The sequence below is a fragment of the Amblyomma mixtum genome, chromosome 3 (genome assembly GCF_055824585.1).
Source record: "Amblyomma mixtum isolate Tamu chromosome 3, ASM5582458v1, whole genome shotgun sequence".
Classification (NCBI taxonomy): Eukaryota; Metazoa; Arthropoda; class Arachnida; order Ixodida; family Ixodidae; genus Amblyomma; species Amblyomma mixtum.
In genome coordinates this window covers 302,069,018-302,092,682 of record NC_143014.1, presented here as the reverse complement: position 1 = coordinate 302,092,682, position 23,665 = coordinate 302,069,018, and the positions used below count along the sequence as shown (strand labels likewise).

Genomic DNA, 23,665 nt, shown 5'->3' with positions numbered 1-23,665 from the left:
TAGTACTTGTCAAAAAGAAATACAACAGCTGGAGGTTTTGCGTAGATTATCGACAGCTCAACAAGATAACAAAGAAAGACGTGTACCCTCTTCCTAGGATCGATGACGCCATCGACTGCCTGCATGATGCCAACTACTTCTCCTCCATCGCTCTCCGTTCTGGATATTGGCAGATCTCCGTTGACGAAAGAGATCGTGAGAAGACGGCTTTTGTCACCCCGGATGGACTCTACCAATTCAAGGTGATGCCTTTCGGCTTATGTAATGCCCCTGCGACCTTCGAGCGCATGATGGACTCCTTACTACGCGGGTTCAAATGGACCACATGTCTGTGCTACCTCGATGACGTCATCATATTTTCATCAACCTTTGAGGGCCACCTCCACCGTCTTTCGGCTATTCTTGGCGTCTTCCGACGAGCTGGCCTTCAGTTGAACTCCAAGAAGTGTAGCTTTGGTCGCCGTGAACTCAAGATCCTAGGACATTTGGTGAACACCCATGGCATCCAGCCGGACCCCGACAAAATTCGCGCTGTAAGTGGTTTTCCTATACCGAAATCTAGCAGCGACGTGCGTAGCTTCCTCGGACTTTGCTCATACTTCCGGCGATTTGTACCGAACTTCGCGGAAATCGCCCGTCCACTCACGCAGCTTCTGAAAAAAGAGGTCTCCTTTTCCTGGGGCCACGAACACTCGGCCGCCTTCGCCTCTTTTATTGCCCACCTCACCCGTCCGCCTGTGTTGGCTCACTTCAATCCATCAGCACCCACAGAAGTACGCACCGACGCAAGTGGTCATGGAATTGGTGCCGTTCTCGCACGACGTCAACTCGGCTCCCCTCGCGTCATCGCCTATGCCAGCCGACTCCTCTCTGCGGCCGAACAGAATTATTCCATCACTGAACGTGAGTGCTTAGCCCTAGTCTGGGCCATTACGAAGTTGCGCCCTTACTTGTATGGGCGGCCATTCACAGTAGTCACTGACCACCACGCCTTGTGTTGGCTTTCTACACTCAAAGACCCTACTGGCCGCCTTGCCCGTTGGCCCTTGCGCCTTCAGGAGTACAATTTTTCAGTCGTTTATAAGTCTGGCCAGTTGCATCGCGACGCCGATAGCCTGTCCCGTCATCCAGTCGACCCGCCAAGCCAACCTGAATGTGACAATGACGATTTCGTGCTCTCTATTTCTGACTTTTCCAACATTCGCCGTGAGCAACGCCAGGACCCTCAGCTCGCTAAATTATCAATCGCCTCTGCGCCGATCGCCATGACCGTGCCTTTCGTTTGTTTGTGCTCCACGACGGCACCTTATACCGGCACAATATGCGACCTGATGGTCCCGACCTTCTACTAGTCGTCCCTCAGCACCTACGCACAGCCGTCCTTGAACAGCTTCACGACGTTCCGACAGCGGGTCATCTAGGCGTCTCTCGCACATACGACAGTGTGCGCCGTCGGTTCTTTTGGCCAGGCCTATACCGCACAGTCCGCCGCTACGTGGCTGCTTGTGACCGCTGTCAACGCCGGAAAAAGCCATTAGTTTTACCAGCTGCACTTCTGCAGCCGATCGACATACCTATACACCCATTTTCTCGAGTGGGTCTGGATCTTCTAGAGCCTTTTCCGCTCTCCGCATCGGGGAACAAATGGATTGCGGTGGCCACTGATTACACCACACGCTACGCGGTCACACGAGCGATACCAACCAGTTGTGCAACCGATGTCGCTGCTTTCCTGCTCAACGACGGTATACTCGTCCATGGAGCTCCCCGCCAACTGCTCACCGACCGTGGCCGTTGCTTTCTTGCGCGTATAGTCGACGAGATCCTACGGTTGTGCAACGTTCGTCATTCTTTCACTACTGCCTACCATCCACAGACGAACGGGCTTACCGAACGCCTTAACCGGACATTGACTGAAATGCTGTCTATGTACGTTTCTGATGACCACCGCGACTGGGACATCACGCTACCATTTGTGACATTTGCGTACAATTCGTCGCGTCACAACACTTCCGGCTACTCCCCCTTCTATCTTCTATACGGCCGTGACCCTCTGATTCCTTTTGACAGCCTGCTCCCTCCAGTCGCCACTGCCAGCTCATATGCCCGTGACGTCATAGCCCGAGCTGATGCTGCCCGCGTTGTTGCTCGCAACCGACTCACAGCCTCCCAGCACTCCCAGAAACGTCGCTATGATTCCTGTCACCGCAACCCCCAGTATTCTTGCGGCAATCTCGTGCTGCTTTGGACCCCAGCTCGCCGCGTTGGCCTCTCGGAAAAACGTTTGCCCCGTTATACAGGCCCCTACCGTATTTTACGACAAGTGACTCCAGTGACCTACGAAATTGCGCCCTTGCATCTCGCACGCCATACCTCCACACCTCGCACCGAGACGGTCCATGTTGCACGCCTCAAGCCGTACTACACGGACCCTGGTTTGGACGCTAGTATGCACCGGGACGGTGCTTTTCAGCCGGCGGGGTAGTGTTACATTAGGCGGTGCATGCATAAGGAAGGAAGCAGAAGAAGCTCTTGAGTTTTGTGAAGAAGACGACGGTCGAGCAGTGTCGGCTGGTGCCTGCAGTAAACGCCTGTGGTTTTAAAGCCCTGTTTTCCGTGTCCGCTCTCTGAAATCCCAAGCGGAACTACCCCGTAACAATATTGTGACAATAGCTGAATACAACTGAAGAATGCAGCGGCAAATGCTCCTATGGTGTCGAATGATTCTGACGACTTCATGGTTAATTCCCATGCACTTGCTAATCCATCACACCAGCTGGCAAAGGGAAAGGATAAAACACAAATTAGACAAAATAACCACAACATCGTAACGGGTGGTTGGTACCGACGACGGGAAGACTTCCTTTTTGCGGTATTTGAGCCTACAGTCTTGAGTTGTATGCTATGCAAGATAACCCATGCATACAGCATTGCATATTGTGGTGGCACATACCCTGCTATGTGTGCCTCAATAAATGGGCTCCTAAGTCAATTACGTGAGGATTGCTGATGAGAGATACAGCATTGTTATTGCTGCATTTGACATGAAGCTTTTTTGATGGGTGCGGTGTAAGCTTCACATATTTCTTCCGAAGTGCATCTGCAGGGGGAATATATATGTGGAAGGAGGGAGGAGCCCAGGATGTTGTACAGACACTCTCAGCTGTGTTGACTAGCCTCTAGGACAGCTAAGCGTGGTAGTGAAAGTACCTTTTCCTTGCAGCCCAGTTCAAACTGAGCATAAGCCAGGATACTGAAAAAGACTGTTAATACTTGCATTATTGAGGCCTGCATGTGAGCCGTACTAGCGGCGTCTGGGGAAAATGCTACAGCACTGAAAATGTGCGACTTCCAATGCTCAACTAAAAGTTTTGTTCCAAGCTATTGCTTAATTTTGCTTTGATTCTGCCTACAGAGAATATTTTGTGTGCATTCTGCATGAACCTTTTGCTGAGTTATTGCTTGAGGTTGTGGTCAGAAAAGTTTTTCACTCAGGGCAGCAGGCACTTTGCACTATTCTGGGACAGTGGAAGCTGTGTGCAGATGTGAGAGGGTAACGCCACATTCACGTAACAGCTTGCTCTGCAGCACTAAACATCATTTTAGACTTGCGTATCACTAGTGGGTCATTAGTAATACAAGCAAGCCTCTGCTCAGTTCTGTTAATTCCAGCTTCACTAAAATGTGCATATCCCTCGTCATGCATCTAAATCTTTGTAAAGACAAAGCACGTAAATATGTGCTGCAAACTTACTTATTGCCTGTCAAAAAAGATTTTTGCTTACGGCTGTACTTTCGGGTGACACAAAATAGGCATGCTGATGATTCGGCCTGTTTATACAGACATCGCTACTCTGGTGTCAGAGAGCGCTTTGAAGAAACATTGAATGCAAACTGAAGTTGGCCTTTGTGGAGAGGCTACTGTCTGATTGCAAGGAGACTGAAATGATGATTTTATAAGCTACATAAAATGAAGAAACAAAGTACAGGTGTTGTCATCATTGCCTCATTTTCTAAGTAGACTGCAGTCTACTGACACGTCAGAATTCTGGGTGCAGATCACAAGACCCTAAGCAGCCCCGCAACTAACTTCAAAATGTGGTCATGAAGTCCTTTTCGGCGTATACGTCAGAATTTCAATTGAGTCACCGGCAAATTTTTAAATTTAGTTTTCTCAGCAATAAATGCATTTTTTTGCTGCCACACAGACATCAACAAATTGGTTTGATTCGATTTATTGGGGGTTAACGTCCCAAAGCGACTTACGCTATGAGGGACGCCGTAGTGAAGGGCTCCGGAAATTTCGACCACCTGGGGTTCTTTAACGTGTACTGACATTGCACAGCACACGGGCCTCCAGAATTTTGCATTTATCGAAATTCGGCTGCCGAGGCAGGTATCAAACCCACGTCTTTCGGGTCAGCAGCCGAGCGCCATAACCACTGAGCTACCGCGGCGGGCAACAAATTGAGAAAGTGCGGACAGAATGAATTTTTCCCAAGAACAACAGGTTGCATGGAGTTGTTTTTGCATCCCTTTAAAACCTGGTGTTGGAGTTCAGTGAGCAGCTTTCACGCAAGTAACGAAACACCAAGGTTGTTAAAAACCGTATTGAAGTGAACATTTAGGAAAAGTTCATTTTGGCTTGCAGTCTGGTTTTGTACTGAGTACTAAAGATTACTGGATATATTCACTAGGGCACACAATGAAACTTAAATGTGGGCTACAAAGGAATTAAATTTTGGGGTAGGAGGAGGGGCGCAGTCTTCTTGCAATGTTTATTATTTCTTTGAAGACAGTATAGATATGCTCACTGTCCGAGGAGTAACAATGCTCTGTCCTTGTTTCAGCACCATTTCAGCTGTGAATAATGTCCGGGGAACGAAGGTAGAGCACTCGAAGAAGAAGCAGCACTGGCCCTCTTCAAAAGTTGCTTCCCTCATCATGCAAGACTTTGACTTTTAACTGTTGTGAAATTTGACAACTTTTTAAATAAATATGTTATGTTTACGCTGTGATAAACCAAACAGCCTGTGGCATGCCTTATCATGCAGTAGTCACAAGAGTGGATGTACTATGTATAGAGCATTAGTGCTATATGGTTAGACTGATGTCAAACAGCTTGTGGCATGCTTTATGTCCTGTTGCTTGTATCTCACTTCATTTCGTGCTAGTGTCAGGCAAGACACCATTTGCTTAAGATGCCTTATTTATGCTTATACTTTCTGTTACACTTCAGTGGCTGGTTGTATGAATTGTAGCACTACTTTAATTCTATCTTGTCTGTGTTACTTTTTTCATTTTAAGGTGATTGTAGTCTCAAGATAAGACCTACTAACTGGTGTGGTAAAAATGTCTTGCAGTTACACTGTGATAAGGCAAACAGCCCGTGGCATGCCTTATGTGCTGTTGCTTTCATCTTGCTGCTTAAGGCAGCACTAGTCATGAGCAAAGCATATTTTTCCAATACTCCCCTTTTGCGTATGCTTGCCATTAGTTTAGTGACTGGTTGTGTTCATTGTTCAGGTATTATTACTTTATGTCGTATTCATTGTACTGTATTACTATTTTAGAGTGAATCATGCCATTCTGTATGACAGAAAGGCACAGGTTTCGTTTCTACTTTACTTGCAATTACTGCATATTTTGCATGCTTTTACTGTATGACTGTAGTGCAGGCAGGGCAATGTAAGTTTCTTTTTTTCTTCGGCCACCCGCCTATCGTTAACCTTAATTCAGTGATGCTGGAAGATATTACTGTATAGTAAAATACCAGCCATGATTGCATTGTTTAACACTATATTTTCCAGTATTCTTGAATACTAACTTGCCTTTGCTTGTGATTGTTTAAAAGCGGTGAAATATTTTATTCTATTGAAATGTGGCAGCAGTCCTAATGTTCTGTATCTGTTTTTATGTCAGTCATTAAAAGATGATGTGAAAGGAATCAAGTGTGTGAAATGACAGAACATGGAGCTTCACAGATTTCTGTGAGTCATGAAAAAAAACTGTTAAATGACAGAAAATACGGTAAGCGAAAATGGAACATCACAGAATTTTTCTGTTAGCAGCAAACCGGAAAAACCTGTGAAATGACAGAAAAAAGTAAAAACAGAAAATTTCTGTCATCCTCACAGACATTTTCTGTTAATTTCAAACAAAAAACCCGGTGAAATGCCAGAAAAAAAATAAAAACAGAAAACATACAATAACAGAAAATTTCTATTGTCTTAACAAAAATTCTCTGTTAATCGAAAACACAAAAGATCTGTAAAATGACAGAAAAACTAAAAAACTGAAAACATAGCATAACAGAAAATTTCTGGCAGGGCAGCTGCCAGAAAATTTGTTTTTTTCAATAAATATTTTTTACAGTGCAGCCGACACAGGAGACTCAGGTGGCGTCGCTCACGGACCGCATCCGTGAAGAAGTGCATCATGCACTTGGCACCCCGTCACCAACGACACCAAAGGAAGCTACAGCCAAACCAGCCACCGGAGAACCACCCGCAGACCAACGGACTGACCGAGCGCCTCAACAAAACCATCGCCGACATGCTCGCCATGTATGTCGATGCCGCACAAGACCTGGGACGTCATCTTGCCTTACGTAGTCTTCGCCTACCACACCGCAGTGCAGGAGACCACCCAGATGACGCCTTTTAGGCTCGTCCATGGCAGATAGGCCACGACCACGTTGGACGCCATGCTGCCGAACGTTACCGAGGAAGATAAAGTCGACGTCGCCGCCTACCTACAACGCGTAGAAGAAGCCTGAAGACTTGCCTGATTAAGGATCAATGACCATCAGCGGACCGACGCCACACGCCACAACCTACGAAGACGCAACGCGGAATACAAGCCAGGAGACCGAGTCTGGGTTTGGACGCCCATTCGCCGCCGAGGATTGAGTGAAAAGCTTTTGCGCCGCTATTTCGGCCCGTGCAAGGTTCTTCGTCGGCTAGGTGAATTGGACTATGAAGTAGTCCATGACCAAATGACTGCATCCCAGCGACGCCGCGTACGACCAGAAGTAGTCCATGTCGTACGCCTAAAGCCCTATCATGCACGCTAAAGGACGCTGTGTTTCCCCATTCGGTGTTTGTTTTTACACAATCCATTTATAGCCGCACTATGTTCTAAAACATCGAGTCGATGCTTCTTTGAGACTGGAATATTACCGCGAATCTTTGTAGCGTTTGTTTGTTGTATTTATTTGGTCATGCTTCAAGGCTGCCGGCACGCCGCTTTATCGCTTCTTTGTGACGCAAGACGCGCCTAGAATTATCTCGTTTGATCGCATCCAGGCGGAGCCGATTCTACTTTGTGGCAGAATGTTCTAGTAACTTCGCAAGATTTATCTCGAACGTTCGCTAACAGCTTTAAAATGAGCACGGCCGACAGCGGCGGGCATTCTGTTCGACGATCGCCGAGCACGGTTGTTGCTACGCCGCCGCCGAGTGATTCAGTTCTTTGCGGGCGCAAGTCAGCCCAAATAAAGAGCTCCGTTTCGAAGACGTCCTCGCTGTTTTCCTGTTCGCCGGACTGCAGTCACTACTACGTGACAATATCTCGCACACTAAGGTCGAAAGGCAAAGCCCGAACCAAGTACAGAAGCTAATGCACATATTTAAAAGGGGAAAGTATATGCCAAATGAGAGTTTGTATGACTGAATTAAAAAGAAACGATAAACCGCTGAAGAACGTGCTTAATGATTGTGAGGAAAAACAATGTTCCGATTTAAGTTCACATGAAGTTCAAAGTGTACATCTTGAAGCGACAAGAAATACTTGAAAACACTCTTTTTAAAAGATTGCAGCCAAATACTTTCCTTGTTATGTTAAAATCAATAGGGTGATTCTCAAAAAACTGACAGCACGATCACGAATCCCGAGGTGAGACAGCTGCCATAGCAGTTGGATTTACCATCGATGATTCTCTGAAGCTTTGCCTTTAATCTCAATGCTTTTACAGGGCGAATGGGGGTGTGTTGAGGGTGGCGCTGGGTGGGAAGTGGTGGGGAGGCGACTTCTGGAGGGCAGCTTAACTGCCGACTGCATCTTCGTTGTGTTTTCCTTCCACTTCTGCGAGGGCATCTAGTTTGTGGAGACCTTCTAGGTGGTGGGGTAGGTGAGGTGGTAGTGGGTGGCGCTTCTGGAAGATGAAGGTGGGTGGGTTGGGGAGGTGGTTCGAAGGTGTCGGTGGTTGGGTGGACGTCCCCTTCCCTACCTAAGGGGGTGCTACGGGGAGGTGCCTGGAGCTTCTGCAGGGTGGACGCTTCATTTACCAAGGCTTCACCCAGATAACGCCGGCATTTTCGCCAGGTGTCGCTGTTAGTGCTATCGCAGTAAAATGATCTGCCATGAAAACCGAGGAGTGTGTTATTCTCCGGGGCTATAGTTGAGCATTAAGCGCTGCTGAAGTGTACGTCGCGAGAAAAACCTTCCCATTCTATTGCAATGATGCAATGTGTGACAGAGGCGTTGTTTTATGACCTCTTTTAGTTCGATGATTTATTATTGCAAGGTTGGCGGAGTTGCATTGCACAGTGCGCTGTGCAACTCGCTCCGGTGCAGCGGGACCATTTAACTGTGCGATGAGTGGTGAGCGAGGAGAATGGGTAGCCTGACGCCACTCCTTGAACAGGGCTGCTTCTGCGGGTTTCCACAATTAGACTTGAGTATCTGAACAGATTTCTCGTTTTCGAGTGGAGAAGTACTGGTGCGTGAGGCAGGTCATCGGTTCACATTGAGCACCTTTTCCACACAAACCACTTTTATAAAATATATCATGCGGCGGGAACCAAAGCCAGGGAGAGGCAGCGAGGCACACAAGGAGTCAGGCCGGGGAGCCGCTGAAATGGAAACTGTTCATTCTGACAATTTGCTGCATTAAAAGCCGATAGTGACCTTTCTAATCCTCGAGCTCAAGTTTGTTCTGGATGTCGACCATGCACGCTTTGTCTTAGAATTTTTGTGATAACGTGGCAGAATTGTCCCGAAGGATCGTGTACACCGTGGAATCACCTCTGCGTTGTGACCCCTTCGTACACATATACACTTGAACTTGAGCAGGAATACAGTTGAGGAGGAGGAGGAGGAAATCCTTTATTGACCATAACGGAGATTTGATTGAAATCGGACAGGTGATTTCCCCATTCCAGGATCCCATTGGCCTTTGCTGCCTCGCGGACTTGGAACTGACCTCTTCCACGCAAACAGACAATGATCATACTGTGCGCCAAGTGGCGATAGCGACCGCTGATTGGAAAATAAATTTGACGGACCTTGTAGGAACTTCAAACGTTTCTCTCCTGTCACTTCAACAGAATGGAGCAAAGCTTGCTGCAAGGAGTGAATACACGCCCCCCGTCATGTTTAAATTTTACCGAACAGTCTATAGCTGCCAATAAATGGCGTTAAGAAAAAAAAGAGGGTTGAGGAGGGGAGTAACAACAACTATAGTCTTCAAGAGCTCCTTAAATTTTCAGATTTTGCCTCAGGACTGGAAGGTGGGTAAGGTGGTCCCGCATTTCAAATCCGGTAATACTCATTCCGCTCTTAATTATAGACCAATCGCATTAACGACCATCCCGTGCAAATTATTAGAGCATATAATTTACTCTAACCTCATAACGTTCTTCGAATTGAACTCATTTTTTACTCCTGTCCAACACGGTTTACGCAAACACTACTCGTGTGAAACACAGCTGTTATCCCTTACTAACAGCATAGCCTCCTCTCTCGACCATGGATCAATAATTGATTGCAGTTTGTCCGATTTCCCAAAAGCCTTCGACAAAGCCCCCACAACCTGCTCCTTCTAAAATTAAGCATTCTGAACGTTGACCCTTGCATCATAAAATGGATTGAGTGTGTGGGGATTGAGCTTTTTGGGCTACGCGAGTGTGCGCCCGCTTGCGCCGTATCGTTCGTTGGAGAGACCCCCCGTGGTGTGTCCGCGATCGGAATGCGGGCTTTTGTCACTCTCATCGGTATATATGTAGTTCATGCTGTTCCACAGAACGCAGAAAAAGCCACCGCGCTGGCTCAGTGGCTATGACACTGGCCTGCTGACCCGAAAGATGCGGTTTCGATCCCTGCCGCGGCGGTCGCATTTCGATGGAGGCGAAATGCTAGGCACCCGTGTAATGTGCGATGTCAGAGCACGTTAAAGAACCGCAGGTGGTAGAAATTTCCGAAGCATTTCAATACGGCGTCCCTCATGGCCTGATTGGCTTTGGTAGTTATGCCCCCATAAGCCATAAACCAGAACGCAGATTTTTTAAAGCATGAAATGCTTTTAGCTCCCGTTGTCGGCAGTGTGGTGACGTCACGCCGAGACCTAGAGCCAACATCCGGGCACTGAATTCCACTCATCCGGGCACTGAATTCCACTCATCCGGGCCCTGAATCGAGCGCATCCGGGCACCGTACGAGATTTAACGAGACCCTCTAAGAGAGAGGGCCGCGCTTCCGCGCCGTCCCCAAGGATAGCGCTGCGGTCCCACACTCACCAGGGTGCCTTGATGCGCGCGCGCGCGTATCGAGGCACCCTAATATCTGGCATTCATATCCAGTTGCAAGTGGCAGAGGTCACTTTGTCTTTCCTAGTTGATTCTGGGCCTGCTGTTTCCATCATTGATAACAGTACTTTTTCAAGGTACTTTTCAATCTCTCAACTACTTGAAGCACCTCGTGTAGCACTTGTGGATTATTCCAAGCGTTCTATTAATGTGCTAGGATGTTTCGCTGCCCCAGCCAATTATCATGACAGAACTGTTCCTATTCTTTTCTATGCTGTCTCTGAGGGCACTACACTTATTGGCTTGGATGCCATTCGAGCTCTGAATTTATTGTGACAGCAACTTTGCAATGTTTTCAGACGGTGGCGAATTCAGTTGAGAAAATTCCCTCCGCACTAGCAACAGAGTTTCCGAAACTCTTTTCAGACGAAATGGGACTGGCTAAAGATTTCCAGCATGAAGTGAAAGTGCGTCCGAATGTGCAACCTGTAGTTGCCAAACTACGACGGTTACCACTTGCTATCCGTTCCAAAGTCTGTGAGGAACTCGAACGGTTAGAGAAGCAAGATATTATTGAAAGAGTAAACGCTTCAGAATAGATTTCACCAATCGTGGTTATCCAGAAACCCAATGGAAAAATCCGCTTGTGTATTGACTTGCGTGAAGTCAATGAGGCCGTGGTACCTGATGTGTTCCTACTGCCACATACAGAACTTATCCATGCACAGGCAGGTGCTACACACTTTCTAAGTTGGACCTAGCTTCTGCATACCATCAGATTCCTTTGCATCCCAATAGTCGTGATTTAACAGCATTCATCACACATGAAGCTCTCTTTCACTTCAAAAGAGCTTGTTTTGCCTTGGCATCTGCGCCCTCTGCTTTCCAGCAGATCATGGCACAAATTTTGAAGGACTGTTCAGGAGTGTTTTTTTACATAGATGATATCATTGTCTATGGAAAATCGCAAGCAGAGCATGATAGCTACCTTCGGAAAGTGTTAACTTCCATCCAAAATGCTGGTTTGAAGCTGAACGATAAGTGTGTTTTTTCAGTCCAGGAACTGCTTCTTGGTCAAAAAGTGACTTCACAAGGCATCTCTTCTGTTCATAAGGCGGTGGAAGCTATGATACACACTCCAACACCGCAGAATGCAACAGAACTAAAATCCTTTCTGGGTTTGACAGAATACTATGCAAAGTTCATTCCATCTCTAGCTACTGTATTAGAAACTATGAGAGTTCCCCTACGCAAGAATCATCCCTTCATTTGGTCAAATGAAGTGCACGAAAGTTTTAACAATGTGAAACTTCTTTTAGCATCTGCACCTGTCTTCCAAAAGTTTGATCCCTATTTGCCCACTATTGTGACTACCAATGCTCCGTATGTAGGACTGGGAGCAGTCCTCCAGCAAGTGGGTACACATGGACTCCAAACGGTAGCCTTCGCGTCTCGGACATTGTCTCCTACAGAGCGATAGTATTCAGTGGGCGAGAGAGAAGCACTCGCATGTCTTTGGGCATGTGAACGATGGCATGTCTGCTTATGGGGTAGTCCATTCACACTGCGAACGGATCATCAAGCTTTAGTTTCATTGCTATCAAGTCAAGGCACCGGTCGAAGACCGCTTCGAATTGCAAGATGGTACAATAGATTATTGTGCTATAACTTTAACGTTCAGTACCACAAAGGTTCTAACAATCAAGTGGCAGATGCACTTTCTCGACTGCCAGTGCTAGTTCCCGACAGAGTGCCAGATGACATAGAAGAGGTAATCGTTTACATTGAGCCAGCTTGTATCACAGGTCTGGAGTTTAAGACAGCTCTCACAGGAGGTGCTTGTCTACAGAAAGTGCAACAGTATGTTCTTTCCAATCGGCCGATTGCCAGTAAGTTGCCTTCGGAACTTCAGCCTTTTTTCCGTTTAAGAGATGAACTCTCTATTATTGATGGTCTTTTGTATCGAGCTGACCGAATTGTAGTTCCTATATTTCATTGACTAACCAGTTGATTGCTACGGCTCATGAAGCCCATCAAGGGATAGTCCGCACTAAGGCACGTCTTAGGGAAAAAGTTTGGTGGCCTGCGATGGACAGGCAAATCGAAAATGCTATTAAGAATTGTCCTGTGTGCATAGAAGCAGGCAAAACCATGAAGACTTCCGTACCTCCTTTACAACCAGTTCCTTATCCAGAACGGCGATGGCAAAAAGTGGCTGTAGACATAATTGGTCCTTTGAGGAAGCTCCTGCCAACTGTCGGTATGCCATTACATTAGTGGACTACTATTCCAAGTGGCCTGAGGTGAAGTTCACCTCACAAATCACAACCACAGTCATTACTGATTTCCTTCTTGATGTTTTGGCGCATGAGGGTTATCCTGAGGAGGACACATTCAGACCAGGGTCCGCAATTCATGTCCAAAGAATTCAATACATTCCTCACTACCAGAGGTATCAAACTGAGTCATTCATCCAGGTACTAATGGCCAAGTCGAACGTTTCAACTGCGCCCTCAAATCCTATGTTCAAATGGCGTCTTTGGAAAAGTGTCCACATAAAACTGCTGTGAATGAGTATTTGGGTATCTACCGTTCAACTCCACATGCTAATACAGGCGTAGCTCCGTCAGTATTACTCCATGGTCGGTCACATAGAATTCAACTAGACATCATTGGATTTTCTTCTGTAGCGCCTTTGTTCATTCGCAATCAATTTGAAGCTATTCAGAAGCTCAGAGAGAGAGTGACACAGAAACAAACATACACTAAAAATATACAGAAAGGAGGCGGGCCGCAAAACCTCCACCATTCCAAGTTGGAGATCATGTGCGAGTTCGCAAACCCATCGTCCATTTCAAAACTGATAGAGTCTTCTCCAAACCAGAAGAAATAATTGCAAAACAAGGACCTTCGACATGTCGTTTACAAGATGGAAAGGTGCGGAACGCATCAAAGCTCGCCAGGACTCAACAATACAGTTTCCAACGACAGGAAGAGCTTTATTTGTTTTTAATGCCGCTTACATACGGCTCCCGAAGTCATCCAACTACATCTCCAACTCAAGTCTACACTCATAGTTCTCCTACCATGAGTTCTGAACGTCCTCTACAAGTCTCCGCAGCACGTGCGTCACTCACTTCAGTGTGTGATGATCCTTCAGTGTGTGGTGATGCTTGAGTATGTGGTGAAAGTGAAGCTTCACATAATAGTGCAAAATTTTTTAAACCGCGGTCTGTGCCTACAAGTGTCCAGAGTAGTGACAGCCAGAACTCTCACCACTCCTCTTTCAAGCCACCAGATGATCACACCGACTTTTCTCCAGGGAACTCCAGGGACTTTTCTCCAGGCCTGCGGTCTGAAGGTCCTCATCCGGAACGCACACAGTGGCCAAAGGGGACTATTCGGAAGCCTTTGTGGCTCGAGAATTTTGTGGCAAAGTGACTTGTGGTGTGCTTGTATGTACATTTGAGTGTATAGAGAGAGTTTTTTCTTGTTTGTGTGTAAATTTTTAATCTATCTGTGAATCTTTTTGCCCCAGGAAGGGAGTATGTTGTATTGTGGTTCATGTGTTTTCCGTACTTGTTTCAGTGCTTGTTTCGGTTTTGTGCATTGGCTTGGATTCTTGTCTTGTCTTGGAGGCTTGTCTTGTGACGTCATCTCATGTATATATAGGCTGTGTCCGTCCAATAAAGCGTCTTGGTCTTGTTCTTGGTCATGGGACGGCGGCACTGACTCGACTCTCCTTACTAAGACGGCCAACACCACATTCTTCTTCGCCACAGTAAACGTGGCACATACCAGCGCGCAAAGAATACCGGGCCGCTTTCTTTGTTTACAGCTAACGGCCACGCGCTGAAATCAAACCCGGTGGGCGTTGTTTACTTTTCTTCGTGCTTTGTTTCAGAGAGCGAGCTGCTGGAGCGCCGCCTGCCGGAGTCACTGCGTGGTCGGTTATGTTCATAGATGGACGCAAAGAAGAAAGGTGGAAGACGGGATAGAAGGCTGTCGTCCGAAATGGTACGTGGCGGGGGGATACGCGCTACACATTGGGCGGCGCATGCGCATGCGAACGCGAGACTTTTCGTCTTTCCTTTTAACTCTCTGAAGAAAGGTAAACCAGCGCAGAATACTGAACGAAGGAACAAAACGACAGACAATGCCCTGACCAGCAAGTCAAGTTTAATCCGCCAGGAGCGAAATATCTTTGTTTAGAAGGTCGTAGAAACTTGCCAAAGCTTCCTCATTTACCTCTGTTAAAGGCACCGTTTGGTGTGATGATGTCACACACCAGAGGTCATAGGCCGATTCACTAACAAACACCTCGTCGGATTGCTTCGCATGCCACAGGTATTGCGGACCATGTACTGTACGTGCTGAAGGCCTGTAGGAGGACGGAAATTTTCGACCGCAGGTGAAGAGTCCCCGAAGATATAGCTCGACGCGCGTAACAGGCCAGAAGAAAATACGAACATCGAAGCTAGGCTTTCAGTGTAGATGCTGATTGTGTATGCTGGCGATTTCGTGTTTAGTAATTGGTTGATCGCTGCGCGGATCCTTTCCTATCAGTCCTCAAGAAGGCAGGCGAGCGCACAGCTCGAGCCTCGTAGTCCGCTTGTCTTCTGCTTGCGGAGTTTGCTGAAAAACAAGGAGCAGCCGAGTTAAAAATGTCCCCTCTACGGCTGCGCCAGTTGAAATCCTCTCTTAAGATCTCGTAGAGGGGAATTGCTGTTGAAGATGATTGTTGTAGGATTCTTGACGTCTTGCAGATTCGAATTGCTCAGTCACATTGCAAGAGGACACTTCTGGAGAGGTTAACTTTTTATAACAATTAAAAGCACAAAGGAACATACAAGCAAGGAGAAAACATATTTACACTTGACTGGCTCGTACTTCTACGTGACGAAACCAGCCCTCGGTCCTGCCGAAGCAGCTGGTTTTAAAACCTATGTCCCCGCCCTCGGTGGGAGAATAACCAATCAGGTACTGTACAGACATCCACCCAATAACTTATTGGGCAAAGGAAAATACAACCAATGAATGATTGGGGAAAGAAGGTAGCCCATCGCGACACCGTACACATATCGTATGTACACTTTCCACCATCACGATTTTGCTTTCCTGCTGTGAGCTTCGCGAACATTCTCACTTTCCCATGATGCAGATTACTTCAACGTCCGGTTGCCCCCAAGTTGAATAAAAGCCACTTCAATCCATCTGTTTCTCATCGTCGCTCTTCATGCCTGCAGCTAGCGTGACAATATGTCAAAGCGCGCCGCTGCAGACATGGCACAAAGCCACGCACTGTGACGCGGGTCAGCCTCGCCGTACACACGTGCACACAGGATGCCACCTAACGACTTCGTCCATGAGGGGAGTTTGACCTCTCCCGTAATCCCCCGCCATCCGGCGCCCCTTTATCCAGCTGGGTTGACTAACCCCTTTCTGTGCGGTTGTGCGGAGGGCCCAAGAAAAAGAAAGTAATGGGCATTCCAATAACGCGACTGGATTCGGCAAACAAAATACAGCACCGCGAACTTCACTCCTTCCAACCAAGAATGTCACACGGACACTTGTTGTCAGTGGGACATTAAAGTTCAGCCACGGTGTCCAACAACAAAAGTACATACGCACGCACGCACACGTATGCCGGCTGTCCGGTCAGTCCATCAACACGCACACTACGCGCACACAGCAGATATTTCAACCCGCACACACAAGGCTGGAAACCCATCTGCACATTCCAGAATCCACCGTGTCAGATCTGGGCCCCAAAATTGGCCAGTTGGCTCCCAACCTCCTGCACCCCGAAATGGCTGTCGCAGGGTTTACTAATCAGAGTATCACCTCCAAACAAGTATTACAACCTCTATCGGTAACTCTGTACTGCGGTCTCTAGAAGAGCAACAAAACGATTGCTCATGCCTGGCAATTACAGCTCTTCCTCGCATTCTAATCGAGAGAGTGCATCGGCACATTTGTTTAGGGAACCCGTGATGTGCACAATCTCCAAGTTTCCTGCGAACACCTCGCATTCCTCGAGTCCTCGAGTTTCTGTCTGCACGAAGCAAGTTGAGTTGAGCTCCGACTGTGTGGTTCCACCACTTCAGTCGTTCCTTGCCCACGTTCGACAGTTAATGTGCCCTCTGCTTTGTGTTCGGGGATTAACATTTCAGCCGTGCCCTTCGGGGTCGCGTTCGTCTGACCTTCCCTTCGGCTGCGGAAGCGAGACGAATGCAGTCGCCCCTCACGTTAGTCACTGCCCGACCCCTGTCTCCGTTTCTGTGCTCCATCCATACACTGTGAAGGCCTCGGAAGGGCGTGCAGTGCCGAATCGTACTACACAATGGACTGTGAGCAAGACGATTGCCCGTCCCCCCTTCACATTTTGAGCTGGCAGCACTGTCCCGCTTCCGACCCGTCTGCTGACACCGCAGACGCGAACGAGCTTCCCGTGCCCTTGCCTGTAGCCTGGCGCCACAAACTCGCCGTGATGGTTGTCGAAGTCCTCTTTTCCGGGGGATCGTCCGACACATTCTCGAAGAATCACGCGGTTGAGTGTATGTGCAGCCAGACTTCTTTTTTACCATTTGTCTTAAGACAAGACAACTCTGCTGTTTTTCCGCGTCGTGGTCTTTTTGTTGACTTACCACCACTGCATGCCCTTAGACGACGACTTCCTAGCGATTTTGAGGGGTTTGTCCTCTGACCTACCCGCACGCGTCGCACGATCAGAATCGACACTCTGATACGCTATGCGGTTCCTTTCTTTAGGCTCTGGAACAACCCCATCGCTCTTTACATCAGTTCCAGTAAGCACTGCTAACTCAAGATAAGAATCTTTTCTTTCTTTTTGCTCCGGCAGTGGTGCGCTCTTTTCTGCTTGCTGCGAGCCTCCCGCGTGCACCTCGGGGTCAATAACCATCTCTTTAGGTTTCCCCCGCACTCTAAGGGTGCACTTTTCTCCGGGTCGACTACGCACTGACTCCACCAAACCGACCTGCGGACATTTCACTGCCTCTGGGTTATGCGACCCATTACTCTGAGGATTGTCCTGTCGCGTTAACCCGTCTTCCTGACTGCCTTCAAGCTCGCTTGGCTCATCCTTGAAATCAGGAGAAGAGGAGCATCTTGCGACACTGTCGATTCCTGAGCTATGACGAAGGCTGCGGCTACTGTCGGCTCCGCATTCCTCAAACTCCACTACAGCCTTAGATTCGTTTTCATCTAATCCGTTTACAGTGCTCAATTCTAGCTCGAGAGCGGTCCTCTCGTGTGCCTTATCTGATTGACTGGCCTTATCTACAATCATCTCCGATTGAAAACATCGCTTATCAGGCACCAGCATCTCCACGTGAGCTATTCTTTTCCGCTCGTCTCTCCTCACCACAGGAATTTTGTTCCCGCTCCCAGTTCAGACAGTTAATCATTAAATGCCCAAATTTCATGCAATGAAAACATTGCACTGCAGCAAATAACACCTCGCTATCAGCTTTCGTTCCCTGTCCTACTTTCAACTGCATCTGTGCAAGCTTTGTTTTTTCTTGCTCAATTAGCAGTTTCAACTTCTCAATCTCCAAACGTCGCATCATACCCTCCTGATCGTACCGTACGGCAGCCATCTGCGTTTTCCGTGCTATCATTTCTAGTACGTAAACACTACACCGACATGGTGAATTCGGAGGAAGCAGAAAGGTCTCCTACCTTGTCACTAGTTGCTCTCCTCTGCCACGGTGATCTCGTCGCCCTGAGTGACGACAGCGGGCTCCTCGATGCGGATGAGTTGAGCCCCGGCTCTCACAGCAGCTCGCTGATTTGAACCTCCTGCCTCGTTTGACTCGCTGGTCGTCTGGTTCTTCTCTTGAACCTCAACGCGGACGCCTGGTTCCTTCCGCAGCTCACGGACTTGGCACCTCCACGACACGTCGGTCGCCTGCCTCCTTCAGCTCCTCGCCGACTTGAGCCTCCTACGTCCCGTTGACATTGACCAGCAGTCTTCGAAGCTTCCAACGTCACTCTGTGGTGCTGACATTCCTCCTTTAGGACGTACCGCTCTGCAGCTTGTCCACCGACGTGATCTTTCGCCCCTCCGTCAGATACCTCGAGCAGAAAGATGTAGCAAATCCTGTCGACTACGCGAGTTAAAAATGTCCCCTCTACGGCTGCGCCAGTTGAAATCCTCTCTTGAGATCTCGTAGAGGGGAATTGCTGTTGAAGATGTTTGTTGTAGGATTCTTCACGTCTTGCAGATTCGAATTCCTCAATCACATTGCAAGAGGACACTTCTGGAGAGGTTAACTTTTTATAACAATTAAAAGCACAAAGGAAGATACAAGCAAGGAGAAAACATATTTACACTTGACTGGCTCGTACTTCTACGTGACGAAACCAGCCCTCGGTCCTGCCGAAGCAGCTGGTTTTAAAACCTATGTCCCCGCCCTCGGTGGGAGAATAACCAATCAGGTACTGTACAGACATCCACCCAATAACTTATTGGGGAAAGGAAAATACAACCAATGAATGACTGGGGAAAGAAGGTAGCCCATCGCGACACCGTACACATATCGTATGTACACTTTCCAATATCACGATTTTGCTTTCCTGCTGCGATCTTCGCGAACATTCTCACTTTCCCATGATGCAGATTACTTCAACGTCCGGTTGCCCCAAAGTTCAAGGAAAGCCACTTCAATCCATCTGTTTCTCATCGTCGCTCCTCATGCCTGCAGCTAGCGTGAAAATATGTCAAAGCACGCCGCTGCAGACATGGCACAAAGCCACGCACTGTGACGCGGGTCAGCCTCGCCGTACACACGTGCACACAGGATGCCACCTAACGACTTCGTCCATGAGGGGAGTTTGACCCCTCCCGTAATCCCCCGCTATCCGGCGCCCCCGTATCCCGCTGGGTTGACTGACCCCTTCTTGTGCGGTTGTGCGGAGGGCCCAAGAAAAAGAAAGTAATGGGCATTCTAATAACGCGACCGGATGCGGCAAACAAAATACAGCACCGCGAACTTCGCTAGCCGTGTCTCTGCAGATGACGCACCGTGTGCAGAAACTCCGCCTTTGGAAATAGGTAGCAACGAATACTGTCCACGAGGATGGGGAAACCGGGGAACATGAGCGCTACTGTTTCAGTTTTCTGTCAAGAACAACAAGCACTATGCAACTAAGCAGCGGAGAAGCGCGTGAGAAGTCGGTGTCGGTACGAATGGCAGCGGTGTGCAAGCTGCGAAGGTATAGTCGCGTACGTCGGTAAACGTTGGTGTTTTCTTTGTTTATACTACATATGGACAAATTGCTTGTGAAAGGTGATTAAATTACGTTACTAATTATAATCCTAAAATTGCGCGAATGCAAGTGAACTACACTAGCATTTGGTGATACTAAAAATAATGGAAATACACTAAATACTTCACAAAAATGATTAATTACTTTAAAATTACTCGTGAAGCTTAATTTAACACTGAATAACGGAAAGATGGGCTAGTTGGATTGAACGATACATCGCAGCGCTAAACAACGAAGATAAGAGAGAATAGGACAAGACAGGCGCTATCGTTCCACTGAAGGCTTATTCACGCGAAAAATGAAATATACACAAACAGGAACAAAAGAAAAAGATCCAAAGGCAAGATCACACAAGACTATGTAACATTGGATATTCGCTCTGTTGTAGTGCGATAGAGGGAGTGCTGACGGACGTGCCGCCTGTCTAGTGCTCCTCTCTTGTCCTCTTCTCCCTTTTCTACGTCGTTTAGCGCTATCACGCAAAGCTTAATGTGAAGCTTATCACATTATGAAAAAAACTGCAGAGAATGTTTACTCCATTCGAATCGGAGCGAACGCACGTATTTGGGCTACGTAAAAGACGACGGTGAGCAGGCAGTGCCGCGGGACGGAGCAGATGGAAGTTTATGAAGACGACGCCTATTTATGTGAGAACAATTTAAATCTGGGTTTCTTTTTCTTGTGCAAACTAGGAATATTGTTTCGCCTCTCGTAGCTTACAACATGAGATGTTTGGCACTTCCAATTTTTTTAATCTTCTGATCTAAAGCGTTAAAAGCTCACTTAGTCATGGCAATTCCAGGCCTAAGATAAGATCAATAATCGCATAATCACATTCGCAGCTTGTGAAAAACAGTATTCGTCAGAAGCACCTCGTTACAAAGCAAAAACACATCGGAATATTAGATAAAAGAAATTTATTCCCAAACTCAGTAACTCAGCAAGTAAAGTGGTTAGAAAGATGCAGTAGCAGCAAGCACACCAACGATGATGTGCTCAAAATTTTAAAGAAAAGGCGAACCCCGAAATTCTGCCAACGTGAAAAACTTGGGAGCCGTGATTAAAGGCTTTGCCGCTCGTATCACCAGCACCTTAGAGCTAATGTCACATATGTACACATTCTTACATACTGCACACACAAGAAGCGCAGTGTCATGGGTTGCCACTGTTAACACTACGCGCTAACAGCGCCGCTGATTTCTGTCCATTCGTCAGTACATGCAGAGCGTCCTGACACGGCGTGGCCACCGGGCAACGACAAAACAGAACTTCAAGCCTGCCTTCTGAACGTATGCAAAGGCTTACTGTTGTTCCACCCCTGGAGGGTGCACTGCTACAAGCCAAAAGAAACGCCGTAGGGTAGTACGGGATAAGCTCCAGCAGCCTATATGCCTGCAGCACCTCGCGACGCTTACAGGCACTGAAGTTAGCCAACGCACCGCCACATGTGTCTCTATCCAAGGCGCTCCATCTCGTTGATGTGGAACACTAACCCGGCGAATAAGATTCTCCTGATTTGGTGCCGTTGATCTTGTTTACAAGCAATTCTGGTAATTCGCTCATATCCAGACATGCATCGATGGCAGCAAGCATACACAGGTTCTGCAGCGTCGGTGCTAAGTGCAACACGTGCAGGTCCGTCATTTCCTCTTCTATCAGAAGAAAGCTCTCGAGATACTCTTCCTGCTCAAGGCTATGTGGAGGTCCGAAGCCACCGAAGACCAACACCCTCTCTCCAAGCACACAACAGCCGGGCGAGCGCCTGGCAGACGGACCTGATCCAACAGGTGTCACTTCAGTCCAGCACGACGTTTCAACGTCATACTTGTGCATATCTGCAAAGTAGGTCTTCCGCATTTCGTTGTATCCACCGAAGATATAAAGCTCTCTCTCGTACACGAATGCACAGTGAGACTCGCGCCCCTCCGGGGCCATGCCTTGCACTTGTGGGCGCACCCACGTCGCAGTGCTCGTTTCCAGATAATATAAGCAATCGTCGTAAGGGTCGCCGGGTCGTGAGCGTTTTAGGTTGCCACCCCAAACGTACATGCGGGTTCCAACGGCGGTTGCTGTGTGGCAGTAGCGCCCGAGGGGGGCCTCTCCACTCGTCGTGGCACGATGCCACTCTAAGGTCTCCAGGTCCAGAAAGCGCACAAAGTTCAATGAATCGCTGTAAAATCCACCGAAAATGTACATCCGGTGACCAAGCACGCACGCCGAGTGGTTAACATCCGCTCTTGGTACTTCGCCCTTTATCTCTGGACGGCTCCATGTCATGTCATCGGTATCGAAGCGGTAGAGGCCGGTAACCTCTGGGCTGATGAGCTGTCCGCCCCACAAGTAGGCGCAGTGGCCGTAGGCTACAACGCTTCGGCCCCCGATGATAATCGGCACATCTTCTGGAAGTGACTTAGTCTGTATCTTATCCCACCGATACGAGACGGGGTCGAAGGTGGACACGTCGACGGGGAAGCCTGGGTTTTCATCGCTTTCCTTGAAGAAGAAGTAGAAACACTCGAACGAGTAAACCTTCCCTTCGATAGTGACCGCCGTTTCGTTTTCAGCTAGTGGAAGACGGTTGAGCCGAGCCGTCCACATCGTTGGATGGGAACCAGTTCTTCTTCTTCTTCTTCATCATCTTTAAGGATCTTTTTCTTCTTCGCCACTGTAAATATGGCACGTACCAGGGCGGAAAGGATATCCGGCCGCTTTCTTTGTTTATAGCTAACGGCCACGCGCTGAAATCAAACCTGGTGCTCATTATTTACCTTTTTTGGCCTTTGTCTCAGAGAGCTAGCTGCTAGAGGAAACACTGCGGGAACACTGCGTGGTCGGTTATGTTCATAGATGGACGCAAAGAAGAAAGGTGGAAGACGGGATAGAAGGCTGTCGTCCGAAATGGTACGTGGCGGGGGGGATACGCGCTGCACAGTGGGCGGCGCATGCGCACGCGAACGCGAGACTTTTCGTCTTTCCTTTTAACTTTCTGAAGAAAGGTAAACCAGCGAAAAATACTGAACGAAGGAACAAAACGACAGACAATGCCCTGACCAGCAACTCAAGGTTAATCCGCCATAAGCGAAATATCTTTGTTTAGAAGGTCGTAGAAACTTGCCCAAGCTTCCTCATTTACCTTTGTTAAAGGCACCGTTTGGTGTGATGACGTCACACACCAGCAGTCATAGGCCGATTCACTAACAAACACCTCGTCGGATTGCTTCGCATGCCACAGGTATTGCGGAGCATGTACTGTACGCGCTGAAGGCCTGTAGGAGGGCGGAAATTTTCGACCGCAGGTGAAGAGTCCCCCAAGATATAGCTCGACGCGCGTAACAGGCCAGAAGAAAATACGAACATCGAAGCTAGGCTTTGAGTGTAGATGCTGATTGTGTATGCTCGCGATTTCGTGTTTAGTAATTAGTTGATCGCTTGCGCGGATCCTTTCCTATCATTCCTCAAGAAATCAGGCGAGCGCACAGCTCGAGCCTCGTAGTCCGCTGGTCTTCTGCTTGCGGCGTTTGCTGAAAAACAAGGAGCAGCCGAGTTATAAATGTCCCCTCTACGGCTGCGCCAGTTGAAATCCTCTCTTAAGATCTCGTAGAGGGGAATCGCTGTTGAAGATGATTGTTGTAGGATTCATGACGTCTTGCAGATTCGAATTGCTCAATCACATTGCAAGAGGACACTTCTGGAGAAGTTAACTTTTTATAACAAAGAGCACAAAAGAAGATACAAGCAAGGAGAAAACATATTTACACTTGACTGGCTCGAACTTCCACGTTACGAAACCAGCCCTCGGTCCTGCCGAAGCAGCTGGTTTTAAAACCTATGTCCCCGCCCTCGGTGGG

At 47.9% G+C, this 23,665-nt stretch overlaps 1 protein-coding gene across 1 annotated transcript; it reads right to left on the bottom strand.

Moving 5' to 3' along the window:
- Positions 1 to 21,305: 21,305 nt before the first annotated feature.
- On the bottom strand, positions 21,306 to 22,415 carry LOC149355413 (kelch domain-containing protein 3-like). Its single transcript, XM_089576108.1, has one exon. It carries the CDS (start codon positions 22,413 to 22,415, stop codon positions 21,306 to 21,308), a length of 1,110 nt encoding a protein of 369 aa, XP_089432234.1.
- Positions 22,416 to 23,665: the final 1,250 nt, after the last annotated feature.